At 38.6% G+C, this 26989-nt stretch overlaps 1 protein-coding gene across 1 annotated transcript in view; it reads left to right on the plus strand.

Annotated features, from left to right (window-relative positions):
* The window catches only part of CSMD1 (CUB and Sushi multiple domains 1), a 2061182-nt gene that overhangs the window by 1822218 nt on the left and 211975 nt on the right, over positions 1–26989 (plus strand). The window contains exons 37-38 of the mRNA XM_025393463.1: positions 15715–15833; positions 21253–21322. Of these exons, the coding sequence (XP_025249248.1) occupies positions 15715–15833; positions 21253–21322 (189 nt within the window). The remainder of the gene's footprint in view (positions 1–15714; positions 15834–21252; positions 21323–26989) is intronic.

Consider the following 26989-nt stretch of genomic DNA (forward strand, 5'->3'; position numbering starts at 1 on the left):
GAAGGAAGGAAGGAAGGAAGGAAGGAAGGAAGGAAGGAAAGGAAGGAAGGAAGGAAAGGAAGGAAGGAAGGAAGGAAGGAAGGAAGGAAGGAAGGAAGGAAGGAAGGAAGGAAGGAAGGAAGGAAAGAAAGAAAGAAAGAGAGAAAGAAAGAAAAGAAAGAAAGAAAGAAAAGAAGAGGAGGAGGAGTACGAGGAGGAGGAGAGGGAAGAGGAAAGGAGAGGAGAAGAGAGGAGAGGAGAGGCAAAAAACAAACAGACAAAAAAGGAAATGAGGTCACCTGGGTACGTGCCACGCAGCTCCCAGATGGGTTCAAGAAAAGCTATCATTTTATAGTTTAGTATTTTTACATTGTTGAAGTAGGAGGGATGTTTTATTTTGCAGATTTCTACATCCCAAGTGGATGGGATTTTTACATTGTTCTAATTCACAGGGTTTTACAATTTAAGGATTTGAAAACTTCTCTAGTAGGTTTTAAAATTACTCTAGAAATTTTAAGGGTCTTAGGGGTCTGAAAATTGCCCTAGTTCAAGGATAGTTATACGAATACTAAAATATTTTTTAGGTTAACTGTGAAGAAGCTTTTCTTGAATGCTCATTTTAAAATGAAATCTATCTATCTGTCTCCCACATAACTTTAACATAGTGATGGATTTCATCATAACTGTGAAAACATTCAGAGATGTTCACAGATAAATTACAGAATTAAATTTAATGTGTATTCTCATTAAAGATTAATTATTAGCAGAATGGTTCCCTCTAATTAAGAATTGCTTTCCATTTAGAGATTGCTTGCAATAGAAACTATTTTGTTTTAATATATAATAATGCTTGTTTAATCACATTTTTCACTTTTAGGCCTTTTTACTAAATTTGACTATGATTATGATTCAGCTTATAGGTATTTCTGTCTTTCCAAGTTATTTCTAATTTAGCTTACTTCTAACAAGACAGTGAAACATTAAATACCTCATCTAATGACATCTATCCAAAATTAATATTATAAACCTAATCGGTGTGTTTGAACTCAAGCAAAAGACTGCTGCAGTTATCCTAGCTTCTTTAGCGTTAATTTATGCCACTGAATCAAAATAGCTCCAAAGTAATTCTATCTATGTAAGCTTTTTATTTCACTGCCTTTCTTAAAAGGTTACTTTTTCTCCTAATTCACATTCATTACTAGGAAACCCAGTGAAGTTAACAAAATATGTTTAGAATCCATAAGATATAATACTAAGATATCCTGCAAAGCAAATTTAAGTTGCTCTTTCTTAAATAGTAGCCCAGCAGTAGACATGGTCCAATGTGGAAGCCATACTCCCACGTCTAAAGCTCTGCTCTTAGATACAGAACCCTATGCAGAGGGAACAGGGCCTTAAACATGAAAGCCATGGCAAAGGCAACCTCGGGAAGGAATGGAGGGAGGGAGGAAAAAAAGAAAAGAAAAGAAAAGAAAAGAAAAGAAAAAAAAAAAGAAGGAAGGAAGGAAGGAAGGGAGGGAGAAAAAATGGAAAGGAAGGAAGGAAGGAAAAAAAGGAAGGCAGGCAGGCAAGGAAGGCAGGCAGGCAGGGAGAAAAGGAAGAAAGGAAGGAAAGAAAGGAGGGAGGGAAGGAAGGAGGGAGAGATGGAGGGAGAGAGGGATGAAAGAAAGGAAAGAAAGAAGTAGAAGTAGAAAATCCTGATATAAAAATTGCAGTATCATATTTACAATATATTCTGAATAAGGTAGGAGTTTGAATCAGTGATTTGTGGTTATGAGGAAAAAAGAGATAATTGAAAGAAAACAAATATAACAACTCTTTCATTATTTGAATTGATGCTATTTCTTTACCAGGTAGGAGTAAAACTGAGACATTGTTTCTACATTTTTAGTATAGGTGAAAGTTCAAAGTATTACTTCTCTTTAGTCAAATGATTTTTATCATTATAATCTAAACATAAATATTTTGCTATTATACCTGATTTGATTCAGACTTTTATATTTTGCAATTATTAACGTATGTAGATAATTTTGTGATATAGTACTACTATTTCAAAGGCACCAAGTTCAAAACTTATTATACATGATTAAGTCATTCTTGTATGTTTTTATATAATTGGTAGTTAGATATATAGTGAAAAAATATGTCATGAGTGAATAAAATTTCACTCAAAAATACATAGTTAAACATGTAAAAAAATAAGTATATCTAGATTTTTTAAAGTAGTAAGGTGCCTTCTCTTTAAGTATTTGATGCAACATAAAAAAGCGTGTACAATAAAAAAAAAATATTTAACGGAAAAATTTTTAAAGGCAGCCAAACCAAAGAAAAAGATGTAAATATATTAGACACCTAGATTTTTAAAATAACTATTATTAGGCTTTACATTTAGCTTTAAATGTTCTGACAATAAAATCATAAAAGGAAATAGTATGTACTTATATAATTATCTTTTTGAAAAGAAAACACAGTAATTAAGAGAGATAACCTCTTTCTTAGTTCTGTATTCTAAAAGGTACTTGTTTATGAGAATATAGTCTTTTAAAAATTTTTCTAGAAAATATAGAAGTGATATTTATGTCTCAATTTTTATTGTTTGTTTTTTGAGACAGAATCTCACTCTGTGGCCCAGGCTGGAGTGCAGTGGCATGATCTCAGCTCACTGCAGCATCAACCTCTTGGGCTCAAGCAATCCTCTCACCTCAGCCTCTGGAATAGCTGGGACGGAAAGTGAATGCCACCACACTCAGCTCATTTTTTGTGTTCTTAATAGAGACAGGGTTTTACCATGTTGCCCAGGCTAGTCACAAGTTCCTGAGCTTAAGCCATCTTCCTACCTCAGCCTCCCAAAGTGCTGGGATCACAGGCTTAAGCCACTGTGCCCAGACTCTGTCTCAATTTTTGATATAATGTTGGGAACATAATATAATTAACTGAATTAATTTCTGCAGGTGACTATGCTGATGATTAAATTGGTCAATAGAATATTACTGTGAAGTCATGCTTCTTATGAATGTGCCATTAAAATACTTCCTTAATTCTTGTTTTTAGTGATTAAGTATGAGCTACATTTCATTTCCTCATCTCAACACAGGTACTTAGAAGGAAGTATCTAAATGAGGATTAAAATTCTGGAAAATGCCTATGTCCTTTGAAATAAAACATACTAAACATTTTTAGCAGGACGTTGCCATAATTGAATGTAGATAACTTGGATTAGCTCCCTATAATTACAATAATCCTTATAAGCACATTCAAATTATTAATACATGCTTTCATGGCACTTAAATATTACATTAACACTACTGAGGAGAGTTCTCAATTTGAATTTTGTTGGGCATGAGTAACATGACAGGAAATGTGAGATACAGAGAAAACAGAACTCCGATACAGCAAGTGTGTTTACAGAGATTTCATTCTGTGCACTCAGAGACAAGAGCTTACTATCTCCAACAGAGGAAGCACCGTATAAACTAGCATTCACCCAATAGTGTAATGAAATAATCTTAATTGCCTCATGTTAAGACACTTACTGCATTCCAGAAGATCTTTTTCCACATATGCATTTCAAACAATTTTCCTAAGACCCCCCTTCAGCTTCACAGTTTGGCCACAAAGAATGCATTCTTGTGTCCTATTAAAATTGCTTTCATTAACATCGATCAATGATTATTCATGTCTCTCTCATCCCTACTGTTCTCAGTGCACCAAGGACCATGGAAGTATCTAAAACAATGTAAATTCTGGCTTCTGTCTTACATCACAGAGATTTCCAGAGCCTCTTCTGGGAATGTAAAGTCACTTCTACAATATTATTTTAGGCATTCAATATTTATTTGTGTGTTGACTGTAACACAAAAAACTAATAACAGATTAAAACTTTACTTCTACTGGTGATATTTTGGCCTTTTAACAATTACTCAATGTAAGGGACAGGTCCAAAATAAATTACCTATTGTGGGATCTGGCCAGCAGCCCACAATGCAACGGGGCTCTCTCTTAGCTCCCAGGCAGATCGGCAGGTCGAGAAATAATAGAAACACACAAGATAGTGAAAGCTGGGTCCAGGAGGGTCACCACCGCCTTCTGGTCCCACGGTGCCGCCCATGCACTGGATATACCAACATTTATTATTACGTTTAGTGAGGGCGGGGGTAGGTTAGTGGGGGATTTAGGGTCATTTGATTATGAGGTGAGATGGTCACATGAGGATGAAGTAATTCTTTAACATAACATCTGTATGCAGAAGTACAGTATACAGAGATAAGAATTTACAATATAGTGTGTGCATCAGTAATTTCTAACAGAGCCTTAAAACAGAAACACAGTCTTTCCATAACCTATGATTAGCAAGATATTAATCAGCAGTAACAGTTGCAGCAAAAGCTGGTCACAAACAATCCTTAGAAACAGTACGTGAAGCTAGACAACCAGTTACACCAGAAATTCTCAGAAGGGAGTATTCCCTAACCTAAAGAGGCCTAGAAGAGCCATGGCAAGAGAGGGCATTTATAGCCCTATCTTATCCATATGGACAGGCGCCCCTCATGCGTCCGTTTATAGGCTCTCCACAAGGGTCACATTCCATTCCTAGAGCTATGAACATCTGCTTTTCTGGGATAGGAATCTTGGTGATGTGAAACCTCCCTGACTGCACATCCGTTCATAGGCTCTCTGCAGGGGGGAAGTACCTCACGCACTGTTGGCTCATTCTGGCAGTCCAACCTGGCATTGTCTTTACACAATCCTGCATGCAATTTTGTATTTACAATAATCAGGAGCATTTCATCTTTTATTCCATAGCAATAGTTTCAGGGGGTCTCCCTACAATTACCTAATCACATGGTGCTTCAGTTGACATCCTTCCTAAATAAAGTGATTGAAATAAAGTTGTCCTTGACAAGTCTTTGGAGTTTCCATTGTAATGTATTTGACAAGGCAGGGGCAGGGGCGGGCTTATCCTACAGTCACTTCTCGGGACAGCCACTTACGATTCCCTCAATTATTTAAGAGGTAGATCCTATGAGTAACGTCATGCACTTACAAGCTGAACTCCTGGTTATTGCTTCAGAAAATCATCAATCATGAAACAAATTTTGCTGCTTCTCACTCCACTGCTGTTTTAAAATGTTACCCATGTGGGAAAGGGTTCCATTGGAAATTGACAACTGCCATTGGGTGCATCTGCCCTTGTGCCTCATGGGAGATGATGTTTGGTTTGTTTTTCGTTAGGAATGACCTTCGCAGAGCGCATGTGGGCCTTCCTCACAACTCCCCTGAGGGTGATTCTTTCTCCATTCCCCTTCCCTGCCCCGCTTAAGTGTCCTGTAGGTTCCCTACGTGCACCACCGATTACACACACTCCACTCATATGTCCTGCTCTGCCCTCTTGACTCTGTAAGTAGAGTCACAACCAGACAACAAGATCAATGTGGTCTCTGCTAATGTCAAATTTACATTCTTGAGGTGGGGGCACAATTAGAAAGAAAATACCTAAATCTGGTTGTAGGTTATAAGCACCTTGAAGCAAATTGGCAGGGTTCTGAGGTGCAGATGACAGCAGAACCTCAGATTAAAAGGATCCCTGGAAAGAAAATGAGCAGTAGTCAGCCATAAAAACACTTAGGAAAAAAAAACGCTGTAATTGAAATAAAATATCAATACAGAGACCCCAGGTGGAAAAGAACCTAGCACATTTGTGAAACAAAACAAACAAACCAGGAAGGGCTGTGAGCAATCAGAAAAGGAAGAAAATGAAGAAAAGGAAAGAAACGAGGTTGAAAAAGGGGGGCAAGAGCCACAGTGTGCAGTACGTTGTAGCCCAGGATTTATTCTAAGAGTAATTGGAAGTCATTGACTCTACATAGTTCTGAGACAGGCAAGGACTCGATTTACTGCATAAGGCAACTCTTAGGATTTTGTAGATCCTTAAGTTTTTGAGTAAGTTTACTTTCGTTAAATATGATATCATTTAGTTAGGTATAGCCTTTGGAAACAGAAGCATGCTACAGAAAGGAAAACTGTTGAGTCACAGTGGGTTTCTGAGCCCAAATATAGAGACATTAGATGCAAAATATTTAGCAAGTATTAAACTGGCATTATCTGAGCACACATATATCCTCTCTTCCCAAATAATAGGTCAATCTAAAAGGATGATACTAGAGAGAAGATATTTCAATAGAGACCTAGATACAGAAGTATATTGTCTCATTGACAAGTGGTGCTCACTTGAAAATTATGATTATTCTGTTTTTTAAAATCATTCCTTTGGTTTCAGGATATTCTTACTAGCTTTAGAATTCATGATGTTATTCTACCAAATTTATCTCTTGGATATTAAAACTTGAAAGAATTCTCTATTCTACTACAGGCCTTGCAAATTTTTCATGGTAAGTAACCAGGGAATAAAGACTCTAGAAATGGAATAAGTAATGACTAGTGGCTCTGTGACTTAGCCAACCACCAACTAATCATTTATGAAAACTTCAGTCCCGTCATACTTTTGATCAAGGCTGTAGACACAGGGGAGTGGACTTTAGACATGTAAGTGGTATTGAGGTGGTTGGTGAGTAAAGTTTTGAGTATTAAAAAGTGAAACAGTATCTGAAGTGGAAATCAGGCTGGGATGTTTGGAGTCCCTCCACTCTCCTTCGCCAGGTTGTCGATTCTTTACGTCCTGTTGAATAAGTAAAAATGAAGTAAAAACTTTCTTTCCCAGAGGGCTTTGATCACAGTTCACCAGGAAGTCATGCGATACTTTATAAGAGATCTGTAATTGGCATTTAAGCCTTTTAAAAACTACCTTGTTAGGGCACTTGTTTATTTCTCATCTTAAAATATCTCTTCCCCCAAATCTTGTCATTCTCATGAACTGTAGTCATAAATTTCAAGTGATCTTTCTGTCCTTGACGTTTTTCAACACAACACCAAGCTCAGATTTATTCCAAAATGACACTTTGATCAGATCATTAATTATATCCTGCTAAAAATCCTTCAGTGGTTCAACATTGTGTACCCTCTTTATTCTGACATGTCTAACTCGTGTGGCAACTAGTTCATCACCCAAGTGTGTTGACTCGTTTGTTTTCATGTCATTTAATTATTAGGTAATAACATCCAATCAGTGGGAAAATGCTTTAAAGAAATCAGGGATAGATTCTGTGATCATATCTTGTTTTCGATAGTCCATTTTAAAGAAAAACTTACATAGTTCACTATTTTAATGTGTGAACAATTTTTGATCTTCACGTATTTATGAACTGCTTTGTATTTCCTTTAGTTGTGCATGATGCATGAATTCATTGAAAATTAAATTCACCATGGCCATTCAAGATCTTGGAGACAGTCACCAATCTTTAGGAGCTCAAGCTAAAGAGTGAGAGAGCTGTAAACAAAAGACTTAAAATGCAGTACAGTCTGTGCTATGGGAGGGTAAAACACAAATTAGAGGTGCTGTTAGAAATAAAGCTCGGACCAGGTGCAGTGACTCATGCCTGTAATCCCAGTACTTTGGGAGGCCAAGGTGGGCAGATCACCACGTCAGGAGATCGAGACCATCCTGGCCAACACGGTGAAACCCTGTCTCTACTAAAAATACGAAAAAATTATCCGGGTGCGGTGGCAGCGCCTGTAGTCCCAGCTACTCGGGAGGCTGAGGCAGGAGAATGGCGTGAACCCAGCAGGCGGAGCTTGCAGTGAGCTGAGATAGCGCCACTCACTCCAGCCTGGGTGACAGAGCGAGACTCCGTCTCAAAAACAACAATAACAACAACAAAAAATGAGCAATCAAACAAAGGATTTCTCAGCAAAGCACATTTACTTTTGCGCAGGAGGCTGTTTCTAGCAGGCTGGCTGCCACGAGAGCACCCCAAACAAAGGAGAATAGAAGCTTTTATTCTTAACGCGACTCCTGCACCTGTCCTTTCCCCATTGGCTGGGGTCGGACCGCACAATTTAAGCTAGACTCAACTGGCTAAAGATTTAAACTTTCTTAGATGAGGTGGGCGTGTGATGGGAGAGAGGGGAGAGGAGGAAGGGGTCATCCACAGATGACTAGAGAGCCAGTCCATTCTCAAATAAGGAAAGGCATGTGAGCTGGGGCTGTGACATGTCTGGGCATGTAGCGAAACCAGAAAGAAGAAAAGGAGAAGAAAGTGGGGGGTACTTGGAATTAGAGAATAAGAAGCTGAGCAGGCTGTTTGAAAAGAAACCGTGCCATATCTCACAGGTGACTTGTTCAAACTTGTGCTATATTTCTAGCACAGTGGGCTCCCCAGTCCTTTTCGCTGTGATAAAAATATAAATAACATGACATTGTGTTAGCTGTTGTTAAGTGTACAATTCAGTAGTTTTCAGTATACACACTTTGTTTTGTAGCCAATCTCTACAATGTTCACATCTGGCAAAACTCTGCACTCATTAAACACTAATTCTGTCTATCTGCTACCCCTAGCCCTAGGCAATCACATTTCCACTTTTTTTTTCTATGATTTCGACTACTATAGATAGTTGATATGAGTGGAATCATACAATATTTGTCTTTTTTGTGACTGGCTTATTTCACTTAGCAGCAGAATGTAGACTTTTCACTCCATTGTTTTCTTTTTCATGTTTGACGTAGTCACGTTTGTATATTTTTGCTTTTGTTGCCTGTAACTGTGGTCTCATATCAAAAAATCATTGCCAAATCCAAAGTCCTGAAACTTTTCCCCTGTAGTTTCTCCTAGCATGTCAACTTGGCTGTACTGTTTGGGGTGGAGTCCGTAATTCACTGAGACTCATGATTCCTATCCATGGGTAATAGACAGGCTATGTCATTTCCTGGTTTATGACCTTGAGTACATTACTCTCCATCTGCCCATAAATGAGGATACTGATCCAGGTTGTTGGTGGGTGGTGCGCAGACCAAAATAGTCCTGTGACCAGAGAAATTTTGCAAACCATGTATTAAATAAACTTGATGAGAGTTCATCACTGCAGAGTTTCTCTGCACCAGTAAAATGCTAATATAATTTGTGAACCCCTGAGAGAGAGAGAGAGAGAACATTTTACTTGCCCCAAAGGTATTTTGTCACTTCCCTTGACACCAGATATGCACTCCTTTATGCTTTGAAGAGACTCTAGGATGTAACAAGTGGAAATAATAGAAATAGCTTTTATGGTAGATGTCAAAGCTGCCAACAGTTTACAGATGAGACAAAATCTTTTTACCTCTACAAACAATCTAAACTTCCCAGATGATAAATTAAACAGTAGTTTATTTTCTTTCTTAAGGTACTGTGTTATTAATGGCATTTTCTGTATGGATTTTTTTTTGTGATGAAGACTTACTGACTCCTTACACACTGTGGCATAGAAGTCTGGGTGCAGAGGTACACATTTATAGTTGTCTATAATCATGGCATTTGACATTTACTTCATCCATTGTCAGGCTCACATGATGTCTTCTTGGGTGACTTGGTTTCTTTCTTCACCCATGTTCCAGCACATTATCTCAACTTTAATGCAATTTTTCAAATTAAGAGTTTATAAAAATAATCATCAGCACCTCTGTGTTAGGGTGTACCATACCTACGTGCATCTAGAAAAAGAGGAACTTTCATCTGCGTGTTGTGTACCAAAGAACAATTATTTAGTTAATTACAATAAACACTATAGCCAATAAGTTGTTTTCTTTTCAAAATTGGAGAATAACCACTTATGTTCCACATGGTGTTCGTGGTCTACCTGGGTGTTGAATACTCAGGTATCTGTACGTGCCTGTATTTTGATTTTTTGACCCTGTTTCTTGCTACTCCTCTATTAATCTCTTCACTTGGGTCTGCTTCCCTCACTCTCTGTTTATCAACTTTTTTGTTTTGAGCTCTCTAGTCTGTCTGAAATATCTTTTTTTTTTTTTTCTAATTGTAATGTTTGAAAACTTTACACTCTACCAGTCATGCAAAATTGAGAAAAATTGCCCAAGGTCATTTCAGTTTGTAATATCTACAAAAGTCCCATTTGTCCTGTTCTAAGTATTTTATTAAAATTGCATGTTTATCATGTGTTCTAAAATCATTTTCATTTGGAAGATTTAAGCAAACTCTTCTCAGAATTTTGCCTGATGGATTTAGAAAAATGGCTACAATAAATTCCAGGGACCTGATGAGGCTTATTGTTATATTCTCATTCTTAATGCTCACATTTTATGATCAGTGGTAGGTGAAGCCATTAAACTATTTTTGGTCAAATTAGGACACTCATCTTCTTAATGGCTGTGTTTTATATTCTTTGCTTTCATAGGCTATATTCATGGGGTTTAAAAACTTCTTTTGCTACATTCTACATCTAATTGCAACTTTACTTAGAAGCATATTTGTAAATGTCCAAATTTTAACATTGGAATTGAACACAAAATGTATCCATGGATAATATTATATAAAACACTACAGTACATAAGACTTACCTCCTTTCCCATTGCCTGTGCTTTGTTCTTTTTTGTTTAAGCATTTCTAAATGTTTAGATTGCACAAGAATTACCTTTATGTTGTCTTCACATTTAATCAGGGGACCTGGGAATTCAGAGTTATGTATTAGGTTGGCACAAAAATAATTGTAGCTTTTGCCATTAAAAGTGATAGGCAACCTAATAGTTTTTGAACCACCTTCCCCTTTCCTCCCCGCCCGCCCCCCGCCCCCCACCCCCCAAGGTGGAGTCTTGCTCTGCCACCCAGGCTGGAGTGCAGTGGTGCGATCTCGGCTCACTCCAACCTCCACCTCCTGGGTTTAAGCAATTCTCCTGCCTCAGCCTCCCGAGTAGCTGGGATTACATGCACGTGCCACCACGCCTGGCTAATTTTTGTAATCTTAGTAGAGATGGGATTTCACCATGTTGGCCAGGCTGCTCTGGAATTTTTGACTTTGTGATCCACCCGCGTTGGCCTCCCAAAATGCTGGGATTACAGACATGAGCCACCGTGTCCAGCTCTGTGAACCACCTTTTAAAGAAACATTGCCTTTTCCCATATGATATATTATCATTTATGGTATAAAGCATATGTATGCTATGATTTGAAAGAAGTAGAAATTATTTCTCTTGAAAATTTTGCTAAACAATATGACAGCTTACTTTTTCCCAGATATCTCTGCTTCTGGAAAATTAATCTAGAATTTTCCTATCATAGTTATGTTTTATGACTTCTTTCTAGTCTGCCTTAAGAATAATTCTTTTTATTTGTATATGTCTTACTAGATACCTATCTTTTGTGTCTAAATAAATAGCTTATAAATGTGTATTTCTATAGGTTTGCCCATTATTTATATGATACTGCTACCTCTGGCTTGACAATGTGAGAGATCAGTTTCAATCAATGTAAACATCTTTCTTCTAAAATGCTTCAGGAAAGGGAGACTTGTTGATTAGCATTCTCTTTTTATTTTTATTTTTTATTTTATTTTTTTGAGATGGAGTCTCACTCTGTTGCCCAGGCTGGAGTGCAGTGGTGCGACCTTGGCTCACTGCAACCTCTGCTTCCCGGGTTCAAGTGATTCTCCTGCCTCAGCCTCCCAAGTAGGTGGGATTACAGGCGCACACCACCACGCCCAGCTACTTTTTGCATTTTTAGTAGAGACGGGGTTTCAGGGCCATGTTGGTCAGTCTGGTCTTGAACACCTGACCTCAGGTGATCTGCCTACCTCAGCCTCCCAAAGTGCCGGGATTACAGGCATGAGCTACCATGCCCGGCCTAACAAAGATGATATGATAAGAATCTTAATGTAAGATTATCATACATAATTCTTTTTTAAATTCTTTTTTTAAAAACTACATAATTCTTTTTAAAAATCTAAAAAGATTTTTATACATGTATGGACTCAAGCTTACCTTCCATACAGTTCATATTTATTACGAAGCACCACCCTGCCTACTTTCTATCATATCATCTTTGTTTCACATTTTGACTAATACAGGGAATAAATATAAACAGTCTAATTTTTTTCTGTACCAAAAATTCATCAGTAGACCACCTTCTGTCCCCTAAAGGTCAGAAGGTTCACAGCCTTGTCTTCTATGTTACTGTCTACATTCCCCCACCTCCTTTCTGGTTTTTCTGTTTCGGATCCATTCTGTAGTTGGTTGATTTCTCTCAAAAGCTTTCACCCCATCCCTAAAAAGCTCAGGCTCTCCTGTGCTCCACTCTTGCCCTATTTTAACATCCCCACCTCTGCCTGTCTGTCAAGCCCAGCTGTTTTCTGCCCCTGCATCTGACACACCTTTACTGACATGAAAATGTCTGCAGTGTTTTCCCCTGATCCATGACAAAAAAATACTGTTCTCTCAGCACTTTGGGGAGGCCGAGGCGGGCAGATCACCAGGTCAGGAGATCAAGACCATCCTGGCTAACATGGTGAAACCCCGTCTGTACTAAAAATACAAAAAAAAAAAAAAATTATCTGGGTGTGGTGGCGGGTACCTGTAGTCCCAGCTACTCAGGAGGCTGAGGCAGGAGAATGGCGGGAACCCGGGAGGCGGAGGTTGCAGTGATCCGAGATTGCACCACTGCACTCCAGCCTGGGCAGCAGAGCAAGACTCCATCTCAAAAAGAAATAAAAAAATTTAAAAACACTGTTCTCACGGTGACTTGAATTACTCCTAGTTGCAGGCGAATTAGTGCATCTTTATGAGCGAAATGCAGCGTTTGGAAAATACTTGGGCTCTGATCATATCAATCACTTATACACTTTGTCACTCCATTTCTGGATGGATATAATAGCAGCTTTAAATACTATTGCTAAAAAATATTCTTACACATACCAGGTATTTATCTCTTTGCACTCTTAGCTTCTAACATATACTGGTTGTATAGTGACACTGGTGAAGGGAGAAGAAAAGATGTTTTTTTTTTACATTTCAAATATTGTACTCTGCATAGAACTGCTTCCTGAGTCTGGCCATATTAAACACTGGTCAAAATGGTATTTTTTGTGTTTTTATTTTATTCATTTATTTATAATTATAAATATAATTCCTGAATGGCCAGATATAAATGCAAATTTTTTTCCCAGAGGATCAATTGAATAGAATTCAAGAAAGGAAAAAATGACAATAAATCAATACATAGTAACTGCATATAAATCAACATATAATAAATAAAAACACATCATATAGGTAAAACATGCAAGTTTAGTAACTGGACTTTAATATGAATTGTAATGTTTCACTTTTCATTTCAATATATTTTTTCTTTATATTTGGAACCTGTTTCCATAATCGATATTATTCCTTCTGTGTCACACCTGGTGTGTCCGTGAAGTATCTCAGAATGATGATGACTTAGTATCACCCTAAAGTAGATTTTTAGTATTCTCTACTGTAGTTAGAAATATAGTTAGTATTTTAAGTACACATTTTTTCAAGGGGAAATAAAAAACTCAGAGATGAATGGTAGATGACCTTGCTAATATGTGGTAGCAAAGAAAGGATGGGATTCAAATGTAGTAATCTATATTCTAAAGTTAAAACAAAAGAGTTTAGACTTACATTAGTAAAACAAGTTAAAGGCCTAAGTGATTTTATATATTTTTTCATATTTAGCAGTTTTATCTTCTATGTAAAGCCCCAATGGCTTAAAAATCTGTGGTAGGAATAAAATACATTACTGCTTAATGCTTATGGTATTTTATACTTTTAAAAATACAGCCATTTAAGGAAAAATCTATTTCAACTTAGTAAAAGTTCATCTCATACCTACTCATTCCATACAGAATCAATGGGTTCTGTGGCTTGACATTTCTCAGCTAGTTTATGTACCAGTGCTTTCCCTTCTGACCTGAATTCCATAGCATGGGATTCTCAAATGAACAATCCCAGTACTGTAAAATGAAGACACTTCTCTATCTCCATTTCACCCTCTCAGATTTGGAGAAACACTCAGCAAGCTGGAGAAGGATTTGGAATGGTGTTGCCTCCAACTCAGCAGGTCTGGGGTCGCCACTGAGGGACGTATCTCTTATAGGCTCCAACATCAAGGCAGTAGAAGAAATGCACTGTTAGCTCACCACGCACGAGATATCAGGTTCATATACACGGACACACCAGCCTGTGCAACTCTGCAGCCAGGAGGACTTCACTTTGCCTTTTGTTTAATATTAGACACAAGGAGCCTGTCTATGAGGGTCTGGTGGGGATTGGAGTTAGTATAATGTGTCTGGCACGGTGACAGCCATGCAGGGATGACCCAGGATTTCCCTTGGCCTTGGTGCTGACTCTGTAGCTATGACCCAGAGCTGCTTCCTGAGTGGACACTGTGTGAGTCACACTGGGTCTCGTGCTTGGTGGTCGCTGGTTTTGAAGTTCTTAATCACTTCATCTTTGCACTTGTGCTGCTTTTTTCTTTTTTTTTCTTTTTTTTTTTTTTCCCCTGAAAGTGAAGTCTGGTGAGACACGGAGCAGGCATGGAGCAGAGAAAACTGACTGGCCTAAGGGCAGAGCCCTGCGTGGCGACCAGCCCCATGGGCAGTGCAGGCAGCTGCGTCCTCACTGTGCCTGGGGACCACTAGCATGTGGCTGCCCCTGCGTGGACCTGTTCTCCTGCTGGTTTTTTTTTTTTTTTTTTTTTTTTGCTTCTGATTAACTAAAGTCCTACTCACCTCCTCCACCCCAGCTTCCTTTCTGAGAGTCTGAGTCAATTAAGTAATCTGATAAGTTCACTCCTGTTGGTGTGAAGTACAAGAACTCAAATATGAATCCAAGGCCACATAAAGAATGTGAAGCCGGCCTACCTAGAGGAGCCCTTCTCCACTATTTCTTCATGATATGTTAGAATAATGGAATAAATTATTTATATTCAACAAGTCCTTAGCACCATTTCAAATGCATTTTTAAATTAAATGAATTAACATATCCATCAACATCCAGTGCTGCACACTTTAGATCCTCAGAACTTGCTCATCTCATAATGGAAAGTTTGTACCTTTTGATAAACCAAAATCAATTTTTGATTCTACAAAATACGATGTCTGCATATCTTGTTTATTCTTATGATAAGGATTTGCACAGAGAGGTTTCAGTGTTTTAGAGTTCCTTTTATCTGATACTTTAGGCTGAGTTCCAATACTATATGATGCCTTTAAAAAATCTGTGAGTGTCTTAGTTGAATGCAATTCATCTAGGAAAGTGCAGGATTACAGCTTTAGGTTCTGTAAATATTGTTTCTGTTTAATGAAGAACAGACTGTTCATGAGATCCTTTTTGTTATCTTTAAGAGAAAGAGAGAGAGATTGAATATAAAATATTTTTTCTCATTTTTTTTTTGTAGAAGAACAGAATTCCCAGATTCACATATAAGTGTTTTTTTATATATATATAAAGACTGCTAAGTATGCTTGAAAAACAAAAGTAAGAGGACGATATCCTGGAGTTTTACACACCATAAAAACACAACTTTTGAAGAGACTTTCTACAATATGTATATATCGAAGTTGGGATCTTTTATACTCAATGTGGAAGTAACAAATTTTGTTATTTACATCAAAGCCTTGATTCACTGTGTAATAAAAATGAGATAATTTAATTTTTAAATATTAACTCATAGCTCTGATTTAAAGGTACTCAAAGTCTTCTTGGTAGAATAACAAGAGAAAGAATTAAAATCTTTGTTCATTTCTACAGGAGAGCAATAGAAAGAAACTTTGGTTATTCAAATAGTAAGAATGTTGTTTACATCATATAACTTCCAGCATTTTTCTTTGCATTTCTAGCTGTTGGTCTCGCTGCATGCCAAGAACCAGCCCTCCCCAGCAACAGCATCAAAATCGGAGATCGGTACATGGTGAACGATGTGCTCTCCTTCCAGTGCGAGCCCGGGTACACCCTGCAGGTATCCTTCTTCTCAGTGCTCAGGATTAACACACACGGTCATCTTTGTGCAGCTCTCTTAAAGCCAAAGCCCTCACTTTGTACCCAGAAAGTGGATTTGGTTTTCCTCACTTAGCTTGTGAATCATACTATTCATATTAAATCATGCATGTTGGTCATCTTCATCACCGTTTGGAACCAGCTTTTAAGTGATAAAGGACTCTTTCAAAGCTAAGCATTCGATTTTTCACAATTATTTTATTTCACAATGTATGTGTTCCCAATAACTATGCACAGAGCATTCTAGGGACAAAGTATCAACACCATCTCTTTGAAAGTCCTCTCCTGGCAGCCAGCAACTGACTCTGCTTCTGAATGTGCGTGTCCTACTCAGCACACTGTTCTCATCATTCAGTATAAGTCATCATTAATGCCCACTTTGGGCTAGGTAGATAAGGCATCAGAATATTTTATTTTGATAAATTAGATTTGATAAATTAGATTGATAAACTTATTTGATTAAATAAGTTTTAAAAACTATCAAGTAGAAGTTTTTAAATGAACTTTTACTATCGTCTGTATAAAGAGATTTTGTTTGTTTGTTTGAGAGGGAGTCTCGCTCTGTTGCCGAGGCTGGAGTGCAGTGACATGATCTCGATCTTGGCTCACTACAACCTTTGCCTCCCAGGTTCAAACTATTCTCCTGCCTCAGCCTCCCAAGTAGCTGGAATTATAGGCACCTGCCACCACACCCGGCTAATTTTTGTATTTTTAGTAGAGATGGGGGTTTCACCATGTTGGCCAAGCTGGTCTCGAACTCCTGACCTCAGGTGATCCACCTGCCTTGGCCTCCCAAAGTGCTGGGATTACAGGTGTGAGCCACCATACCCAGCCAACAGTTTTTTATATAAAAGTTTTGATGAATGATTTATAATCTAATATATGGCAAGATTAGTCATTTTTCTCTTATTATTTATTATTAATATTTTCTAGTTTAACCATGAGTAATGAGTAAGCCTACTCTCAGAATAGTTTCTATCGCTTGGTATAATTATTATATAATTCTCCCTGCCAGCAATAAAAATTGATAACCAAAACATGTGTATTCTAAAGTCAGGAGACATATGTGTCGATTGACATTCCAGCTCTTCAGTTAATTCAGGTAATCGAATATTTTAGCTGTCTGTTTGTAATGACACTGAAACTGATAGGTTTTAAAGGAAAATTGTTCAGCCATGTTCTTATATGCAGACTTGTAACACTACAGCAGTGAAATAACACCATTGCGTGGAATTCAATTTCTGCACATACATTGGGGTAAATATTGTGTAGCACTGAATCAAGTTAAGAGCAAGAACAGCAGCTGGCAAATACTGAATGCTAAAGGGATGCATTACCAAGTGCTTTATATAAAAAATCTCACTACTCTTGATCAACCGTGGGACATGGGTACCATGTGATGTATGCTTTCAGCTTAGAGAAAATATCTGTGAAATAACTGGCACACTTTAGTAAAGGAAAACTATTGTTGATATTATTAGAAACCAATATCAATGTACAAAGCCACCTTCCTAAGAACAAACCTACAACTTACATTATAACACCACCTTGGTGGGTGCCACAATAATTGTTGTAACTCTGCAAAAAGATGGGTAGCAGAACGAGTCTCTGTAGCAGAAACTATAGTGAGTAGGCACTCCTGAAAGTTGAGCTACGTCAATGAGTTTGTAACCAAACACACTCAGGCTATTCAGGCTGAATATTTAAGACACAACATTTCTGATCCACATGATATGGTAGAAAGAATTATCCTAGGCCAGGTGCAGTGGCTCACACCTGTCATCCCAGCACTTTGGGATTCCAAAGTCCGAGGATCACTTGAATCCAGGAGTTTGAGACCAGCCGGGGCAAGACAGCAAGACACCACCTCTACAACAAATACAAAAATGAGCTGGGCATGGTGGCGCATTCCTGTAGTCACAGTTACTTGGGAGGCTGAGGTGGGAGGATCACTTGAAACAGGGGGCGGAGGTTGCGGTGAGCTGAGATTGCACCACTGCACTCCAGCCTGCATGACAGAGCAAGACCCCGTCTCGAAAAAAAAAAAAGAATTATCTTTCATATCCCAAGGGTCTCATTTAGAGGGACACCTCAGTCTATACTGACATGCTGTTTTTGTGCCTTGTTTGGGGCTTGCTTTATAATGGCCTGAAATCAGGTAAATATCATGTTTCCTCTATTCTCCCTCAAATTCCCACACTTTAATATTTGCCCTTGCTCATGGATGTTCATCTTCTTTCTACCCCATGGTGATACTTTGTGTTCTTTTACAAGTGATATTATGATGGCTCTCAGAGAAGAAACTAGAAATAATTCTTTACTAGAGAAATTTCTTATAATGGATTATTGAATATGCTGCTTAGGGACACAGGCCTGTGGATGCACTTCTGCACAGTCCAACAGACCGTTTATTAGCTCTGTTTTTCAAGTGCAAACTAAGCTGTGTTTCTTTGCTTTGTTACAAACAATGCCAGGCTTTGAGTTTGCAAGCTGCTGTTTGCCATTCACATGAGCAAAAAAGGATTCTGGATTTTTTTTTTTAATTGCTAACAACTGACAATTTTACTAACACATTAATATATTTGGAACAACAGATGCTTCAATTACATATTAGTCATGAAAAGCATTGTTCCTGGCATAGTTCACACGTGAGTGTCTATAAATATATATGCCTCGCGAGATTCAGGGGCCTACCGTGACATCACATGCTGAAAGTAAATGCTGAATATTGAATGATGTATGACTTCCATCTTCTCTCAACTTGTTGTTTGCATGGTCTTTTAAAGCATAAAAAAAAAATTCCCATTGGGGTAAAAACTAGTACATAAATGCACAGGGTTCTCTCTTGTTCTGGTTTATTAGAAAACTTGTAGCTAGAATCACTCATTTGAAATATTTATACCAAAATCAATAGCAGAATATTACCTAGATTGGTAATAAATGATCATTTTATTGGTAGTCTCTGATGAAAATTTGTTGAGACTTTTGAACTTTATGTTTATCCCTATTTCAGAAGGAAATTTATAAGGATAATTTAATGAATCAGAGAATGGGGATACACAGAGTATAAATGCCAGCAGCACAAAATTGCCTGGAGTACCTTCTTTAAAATTAAATATAGTCTTCTTTACTGTAACTACTTTTAAAAATACCAAGAGGTATGAGAAAGTTAGTTTTGTGGCAGATGGATTGAGTATGAAATGTTTGAGAGCTTAGGGAATGGGTTTGCCATTGATAACTGCATTAGTGCAAATGCTTGTTTGATGCCTTCCCAGTGTGGCTGGAATTATTTAACATAAAAATTGTTTTTCAATTGCCTCTATGCCAATTGTGGGTGGCAAATGGAAATTTATGAGATAAGCAAACCTGGCTGATAAGGCCACCGAGTCACAATCAGGAAAAAGAATAAAAATAGACCACACACAGAGGTCTCATGGATCACTTCTCTTTTATTGTGAAAGAGATGGTAGCATAAAACATCTTTGAATTTAACCCTCTACTGTTTGATTTTTTTTTCCATGAGAAAGATTAGAACAGATTTTTAAAAGTAGAACATAGAAAATTCATATATTTACAGGGTAAAGAGACCCTAAGTAATGAGGGTTAATTTCATTGCAGGCAGGTTGATGTGACATGTGAGGATGTCTAGTGAGAAAATGATGAACGTGAAGTCTCCTTTTTCTGTGATACAGGAAGAACTGACCCAGTGCTTTGCCGAACCCTGGTAGTCATGTGACTTGTAACCACAGACACCCACCAAAGCTACCTTTTTTTAGACCAAAAGCTATAAATTCTGCCGAATGAAAAAAAAAAAAAACGCTTGTTTTTCTTGTAAATTTGTTTGAGTTCTCTGTAGATTCTGGATATTAGCCCTTTGTCAGATGAGTAGATTGCAAAAATTTTCTCCCATTCTGTAGGTTGCCTCTTCACTCTGATGGTAGTTTCTTTTGCTGTGCAGAAGCTCTTTAATTAGATCCCATTTGTCAATTTTGGCTTTTGTTGCCATTGCTTTTGGTGTTTTAGACATGAAGTCCTTGCCCATGCCTATGTCCTGAATGGTATTGCTTAGGTTTTCTTCTAGGGTTTTTATGGTTTTAGGTCTAACATTTAAGTCTCTAATCCATCTTGAATTAATTTTTGTATAAGATGTAAGGAAGGGATCCAGTTTCAACTTTCTATTTATGGCTAGCCAGTTTTCCCAGCACGATTTATTAAATAAGGAATCCTTTCCCCATTTCTTGTTTTTGTCAGGTTTGTCAAAGATCAGATGATTGTAGATGTGTGGTATTATTTCTGAGGGCTCTGTTCTGTTCCATTGGTCTATATCTCTGTTTTGGTACCAGTACCATGCTGTTTTGGTTACTGTAGCCTTGTAGTATAGTTGGAAGTCAGGTAGCGTGATGCCTTCAGCTTTGTTATTTTGGCTTAGGATTGTCTTGACAATTCGGGTTCTTTTTTGGTTCCATATGAACTTTAGAGTAGTTTTTTTCCAATTCTGTGAAGAAAGTCATTGGTAGCTTAATGGGGATGGCATTGAATCTATATATTATCTTGGGCCGTATGGCCATTTTCACAATATTGATTCTTCCTATCCATGAGCATGGAATGTTTTTCCATTTGTTTGTGTCCTCTTTTATTTCATTGAGCAGTGGTTTGTAGTTCTTGAAGAGGTCCTTCACATCCCTTGTAAGTTGGATTCCTAGGTATTTTATTCTCTTTGAAGCAATTGTGAATGGGAGTTCACTCATGATTTGGCTCTCTGTTTGTCTATTATTCCATCATTCTCAGCAAACTATCACGAGAACAGAAAACCAAATACCACATGTTCTCACTCATAGGTGGGAATTGAACAATGAGAACACTTGAACACAGGAAAGGGAACATCACACACTGGGGCCTGTCATGGGATGGGGGAAGGGGGGAGGGATAGCATTAGGAGATATACCTAATATAAATGATGAGTTAATGGGTGCAGCACACCAACATGGCACATGTATACATATGTAACAAACCTGCATGTTGTGCACATGTACCCTAGAACTTAAAGTATAATAAAAAATTTTTTAATAAATGCATACTTTGCCCAATTCAATACTCTTCTTTAAGTATCAAGAAAGGAGCTGGGTCGAATTATGGTCTGGTCAAAAGAACATTGCAAGATTTTGTTTTTAATAGAAAGAAACACGGTGAAAATGGATACTTTTCTATGTTGGTTGCAAATGTGACTCACTAATAATCATTAGTAAAAACAGATTTCACAATTTTTGCATTTTAAAATATTTATAATTAAGAAAGGAAAAAGTGCAGATATTCTCAAACACTTAATCCTTCATCGCTCTGATTTTAGTTATATGGATTTTCTTTTGTTTCCTTTTAAACAGGGCCGTTCCCACATTTCCTGTATGCCAGGGACTGTTCGCCGTTGGAACTATCCGTCTCCCCTCTGCATTGGTAAGGATGCACCTTCTGTAACTCTGCTGCTGTGCACACACTAGGAAGAACATGCCTGCTCTACTCTTGGGCATCAAAGGATGCACTTCTAAATTTCTTAATTTGAAAACATGTGTTATATAATAATAGCACATAATTCAGTAGAGCAGAATGATGAGTGTAACCTGCACCCTCCCCACAGAATGCAGCAACTCCGTCTTCTCAGTGTGTCTGGGTCAGCCTGCACAGACCAGAGACAGGACTGCCTGCTCAAGGCCCTACACCAAAATGGCATTCGTGTCAGAAGGCCAGTTTGTTAATTTGTGGCAAAGAAGGAATGCAGCTGGTCTGAAAATCTGAGTAGTTTTCTGTATAGACCTTTAGCCTCAGAAAAACAAGTTCCCAGAAACAAACTTCAGAATGACAGATTACCCATGGAGAGATGGAGTATTTCATGTTGGAAACAGCCCAGTGACTATCTTGTGGATGAGTTCACGGAGGCACAATCAGCTGACTTCTTTAGGAAAAAGCTTTCCAGACCCGTACTTAATGCCTTGAGACTCGCTAAACTGTTAGCATAGATGATGTGATGGGAGCTTAATGATTCCAGGGGCATTGTAGGTGATGATCACAAGTCCCTCAATACAAAGGTTGGTGATGTCAGGGTGACTTTGCTCCCCATCATTCAGGCCCCCAGCTTCACCCATCACCTATTTGTTGTAGCCCAACTCAGAAATCTTTACCTGTAGCTCAAGTGACCATCCAGCTTTGCAGGTACTGTCTCAGCAGGATCATCATTAGTTACTTAACACTCCGTACCCCCAACTCACATACTGATTGGCTTCTCCAAACCTATTGTTGTTATCCTGGATCTGCTTCCTCTGAGAATGCTATTAGCAGTATCCTGCTTTTTTTCTTTTTCTTTTTCTTTTTTTTTTCCCTAAACAACAAATCTGGGTGTTACCTTAAATTTCTCCCTCACTCCCTAAATCCAAGTGACTTCTCACTTCTGTCACCCCTTCCACCTGAGTGTGTCCTGCCCTGCGATTCTTAGCACCAATGCCCCATCTTTAAGATGGCACAGTCCCCTCCTAAATTATCATCTCCATGGGATCCTAACCTACAGCTCCCGTATTTAACCATACTCCAGCTTTATCGCAGGAGAGAGGCAAAAGGAAATATCGGCAGTACCGATCTTGTCTTTATTTAAATTTGCCATGTCTTGTTCATCATACATTTTCTGCCTTTCTTTTGATTTTTTCCAAATATTACATTAAAATATTTATGGGAGGATTTAGTCACCCTCTCGAATTCTGCACTGGAGAGAGTGTCCTCTCCTCAATGCTGTCTGGGCTCCCACCTGCAGGTGCAGTGAGTCATCCCTACCCTGGGCTACCACCACCATGTGCCTGACTTTACTTCCTGCAGAGCTCTAATGATATCGCTCTTTAATTTGCCCTTCTACAATCCCCAAAGGCTTTGGTGACAGAGATATGCGCCACTCACCTCTGTACCTTCAGCACGTGGTAGACACTCAAGAATTTCAGTTAAAGAATGGCTAGGGAATGAATATCAGAGAGCAGGGATCATTATAATAGTCACACTTCTGGGGGTGCTGTCTTTATTGTTCCCCACAGTCTTCCAACACTCAAGTATTGCTGGGGGTGTGCTCAGAACCCACTTATCTCCAGACAGTCAGCCTCAAGCATGCCCTACTGCCAAATGGTGTGTCAGGAGAAAGTGGTCAGCTCTATATGGATGAACATTAGCCATTTTAAAGGCCACAAAATAGCCTTCAAGTTGTCCTGTGAGCTATTCACATTCCGTTTAGAATTCATTTCGACATAGTGTGGCATGGACACCCACAGGGAAAGCCAGGTAATTACTGTCTGTTACACATTCTTCTGACAGCCTAATTTCCCCACATCTCAAATAAATGTAGGTATTCAATGGTTTTTAGTAATACACAATTTAACTGCCTTGCATGGGATGCAGATGAAATTGTGTAGAGGAAAATAAAACTGCACGAAACCTGTAAAACAAACAAAACTTCAGCCTTTATGATAGTCTCATCTAGGAGAGAATGCCTGTTTATGTTATCTTCCCTATATCATATTTGCTTACAAGTGAAAAATATACCTTAGTGGCCAGTGTCCTATTTTTAAAAGCTATTTCTTGGTAAAAATAAATGTCTAGATTAACATGTCAGCTAAAAACAAAGAGCTACTTGTAGAGACGTTTAAAATCCCAGCCTTGAAATGGAAGAAAACATTTAAAAATTTTAAAAAGGAAAAAATTAAAACTGCCTTTGATTCATACAGAACATCAATCTGCCTATTTATTTTTAAATGAAGAGCCTTCCCTTAACATCAGGAATTGAAATTTTTTAAACTTCACAATGAAATCAATTCTAAGCAGGCATTGAATCATACAATATGCCTTTGCTGTCACTTTGTATTACACAATGGGATTTTTTTTCAAATAATTAACGTATATTTGCAAAATATAATAGGCTTTTCTCTTTTATTTAACATTGTAAATATTAGCACATGTTGAAGTTATGTCAACTTCCATAATTCTTTACAGGGTATACAAGTTTTTTCATTGTTTAAAAAACTCACACATGACCCATGATGAAGCTCAAAGACCGATTCTAGAAATTGAAAGGTTTTTTGTAGCTGTTAGCTTTAGATTACTCCAAACCGGGGAATTTTAGGAGAAGTTCAAGACAGATAATATTTTACTTATGAGCTCCTGGAAATCCCATGACCTGATTTTGAAAAATACTAGTACTAATGAAGACACTGTATATAAAACCACTTCTCTAGAGGTGAACATATCAAGCAGTGTTCTCAGAGCTTAACCAATGTTGACTATGTTGAATATTTGTGACAAGCCCCAGAATGGTCTCGTGGATTTCTAGGGCCCTACAGCTGAGTGAGGTTCTCGTCACAGCAGGTGGCCTGGGACCTCCCTGTCTCACTGCACCACAGAGCCCTTCAGCACCGTGTGTCTGTGTCCTTCAGTAAAAATTCTATATATTCCGTCTCCCCCTCCAAATCAGGAATCCATACATAATAAGATGTATAAATCCAGTAAAATATAAGGTCTCTAGCCATTTTATAAAAATAAATTCCTTTCCCTTTACAAAAACCATATTTACCAATAACTCTAAATACACTATTTACCTATAAGAAAGGGTCTGGCAGGGAGGGAGCTTCCCAGGCAAGAGGCAGGAAGTCAGTCCACAATGTGACGACCACATAGAGATGGACACTGAACCAATCTAAGACATGGCAAGCCCAGTCGCCTTAAAATGTCACAAAGGGCCGGGCATGGTGTCTCAGGCCCATAATCCTCGCACTTTGAGGGGCTGAGGCAGGCAGATCTCCTGAGGTTGGGAGTTCGAGACCAGCCTGGCCAACATGGTGAAACCCCGTCTCTACTAAAAATACAAACATTAGCCAGGTGTACTCTCAGTCATGGGTGCCTGTAATTCCAGCTACTCAGGAGGCTGAGGCAGAATCACTTGAAGCCGGGAGGCAGAGATTGCAGTGAGCTGAGATTGCGCCACTGCACTCCAGCCTGGGCGACAGAGTGAGACTCTGTCTTAAAAAAAGTCACAAAGGAAGAAAAGATGGATATGCATCTTTTGGGAGCTCTGTTTTTATGCTTATCTGTTGACTTGTAGTTTTCTAGATGAACAACAGCAAAAACAAAGGATTATTGTGGCTTTAACTAAGGTCTCAAGTAATTAGGTGATTGTTGCGTGTTTGACAGGAGATGAACCCAGGGTTCAGGCCTGTGATCAGTTTCGCATCACACAGACATTTGGTCTGTGTGGGACACAGGCATCTGTATTGATGATGCCGTCTACGTTCAGGTCCTGGGCCAGCCCCTCCTGCAGGGCTGCCTCAGTCCTCAGCTGAAGATATATATAGGTGTTTGTATTTTATGATTTACATTTGCATGTGTGTGCAGAAATCATGCTAAAATCAAAAGGAACTTTTTAGTAATACCACGTTTACTGGTTCTGTTGTTTTCCTTTTTTTTGTCATTGATTCGGCCTTTTTCATTCATGTCTTCCCTGTAGTTGTGTTAAAGAAAAGGGGTCACAATTCAGACCCCAAAAGAGGGTTCTTGGATCTCGCGCAAGAAAGAATTCCGGGCGAGTCCATAGAGTAAAGTTTATTAAGGAAGTAAAGGAACAAAAGAATGGCTACTCCATAGACAGAGCAGCCTCGAGGGCCGCTGGTTGTCCATTTTCATGGTTATTTCTTGATGATATGCTAAACAAGGGGTGGGTTATTCATGCCTCCCCTTTTTAGACCATTTAGGGTAACTTCCCGACATTGCCATGGCATTTGTAAACTGTCTTGGCACTGGTGGGAGTGTAGCAGTGAGGGCGATCAGAGGTCACTCTCATGGCCACCTTGGCTTTGGTGGGTTTTAGCCGGCTTCTTTACTGCAACCTGTTTTGTCAGCAAGGTCTTTATGACCTGTATTTTGCACTGACCTTCTATCTCATGCTGTGACTTAGAAAGCCTTAACCATCTGGGAATGCAGCCCAGTAGGTTTCAGCCTTATTTTATCCAACTCCTATTCAAGGTGGAGTTGCTCTGGTTTAACACCTCTGACAGTTGAATACGCATATCTACTGTCACTGCAGGTCACATGAGCCCTCAGGGAAAGGGTATTACTGCTAAACATATTCAGGCATGCCACTCAGATTCACTGGTGTGTCTTCCGCACAGTCAGCAGCTGCATGGACAAAGGGCAGACGGGAGCCTGGCCTTGCAAATGCCTGGTCTCTCCCACAAAGAAATCGCCTGGAGAGGTTATACTTTAAATAGCAACACAGTTGATGGTGTCCAAGACTTTTCCAGAATTATGACTCACACCACAAAAATACACTTTTAAATGTTTGTAACTCACATTTTTCAACTTATATAATGTTTGAGATCCAGAATATGGTGCCCTGGCTTGAGCAATCACCGTATTCACTAGACTTGAGTTTTAGCTATTTCTTATATTAAATTACAAATAAAGTGTTTCAGCCTTGATGATGATTAAAAAACAAAAAGGCTTCACTGCCGGTCCTAGGGGGCCTCTAAAAGAGGGCTTCCAGAAAATATTTTGTTTAAAATATTTTGCATAATGAGAGCATTGTTAGAATAAAGCCATTTCCTTTGGGCTTCCTGAAAAGAAGAGGCATTATTTGCATAATTTTGGAATATAAGAAATTATTTCAATAGGTTAAAAATGGTCAAAGATTGGAATTTCAAATGCTTCAACTTATATCACTGGGCACGTTTGTTGTAAAATCAGTTGTGTTTCTTTATAGTCAAACCTCAGATACGGTAGCAAAACATGTGAGTCGCCAAGATAAGGCAAGATGCATGAACTCATTTCACCCTCTCTCACAGCATAAGATTTCCTGGGGAGAAAGTGGTTGCAGTTAGCTACATTCCACAATTGAAAAGCTATCTGACAGTCATGTGTCCTGGCTGAAATGGGTTCTGGAAGCAGACACAGCTGGAATGACCTTCTGGTTGTACTGTTTACCAGGCATGTCACTTTAGGCAAATTTCTTAATCTCTTCCAGGCCTGGTTTCTTTGTGTGTAAGAGGGGAATGGTCATCCTTTCAGGTTGTTATGTGAGTTAATCTGTGTAATGTGTATCTAGGT

This window comes from Theropithecus gelada, chromosome 8, assembly GCF_003255815.1.
Source record: "Theropithecus gelada isolate Dixy chromosome 8, Tgel_1.0, whole genome shotgun sequence".
NCBI classification, from domain to species: Eukaryota; Metazoa; Chordata; class Mammalia; order Primates; family Cercopithecidae; genus Theropithecus; species Theropithecus gelada.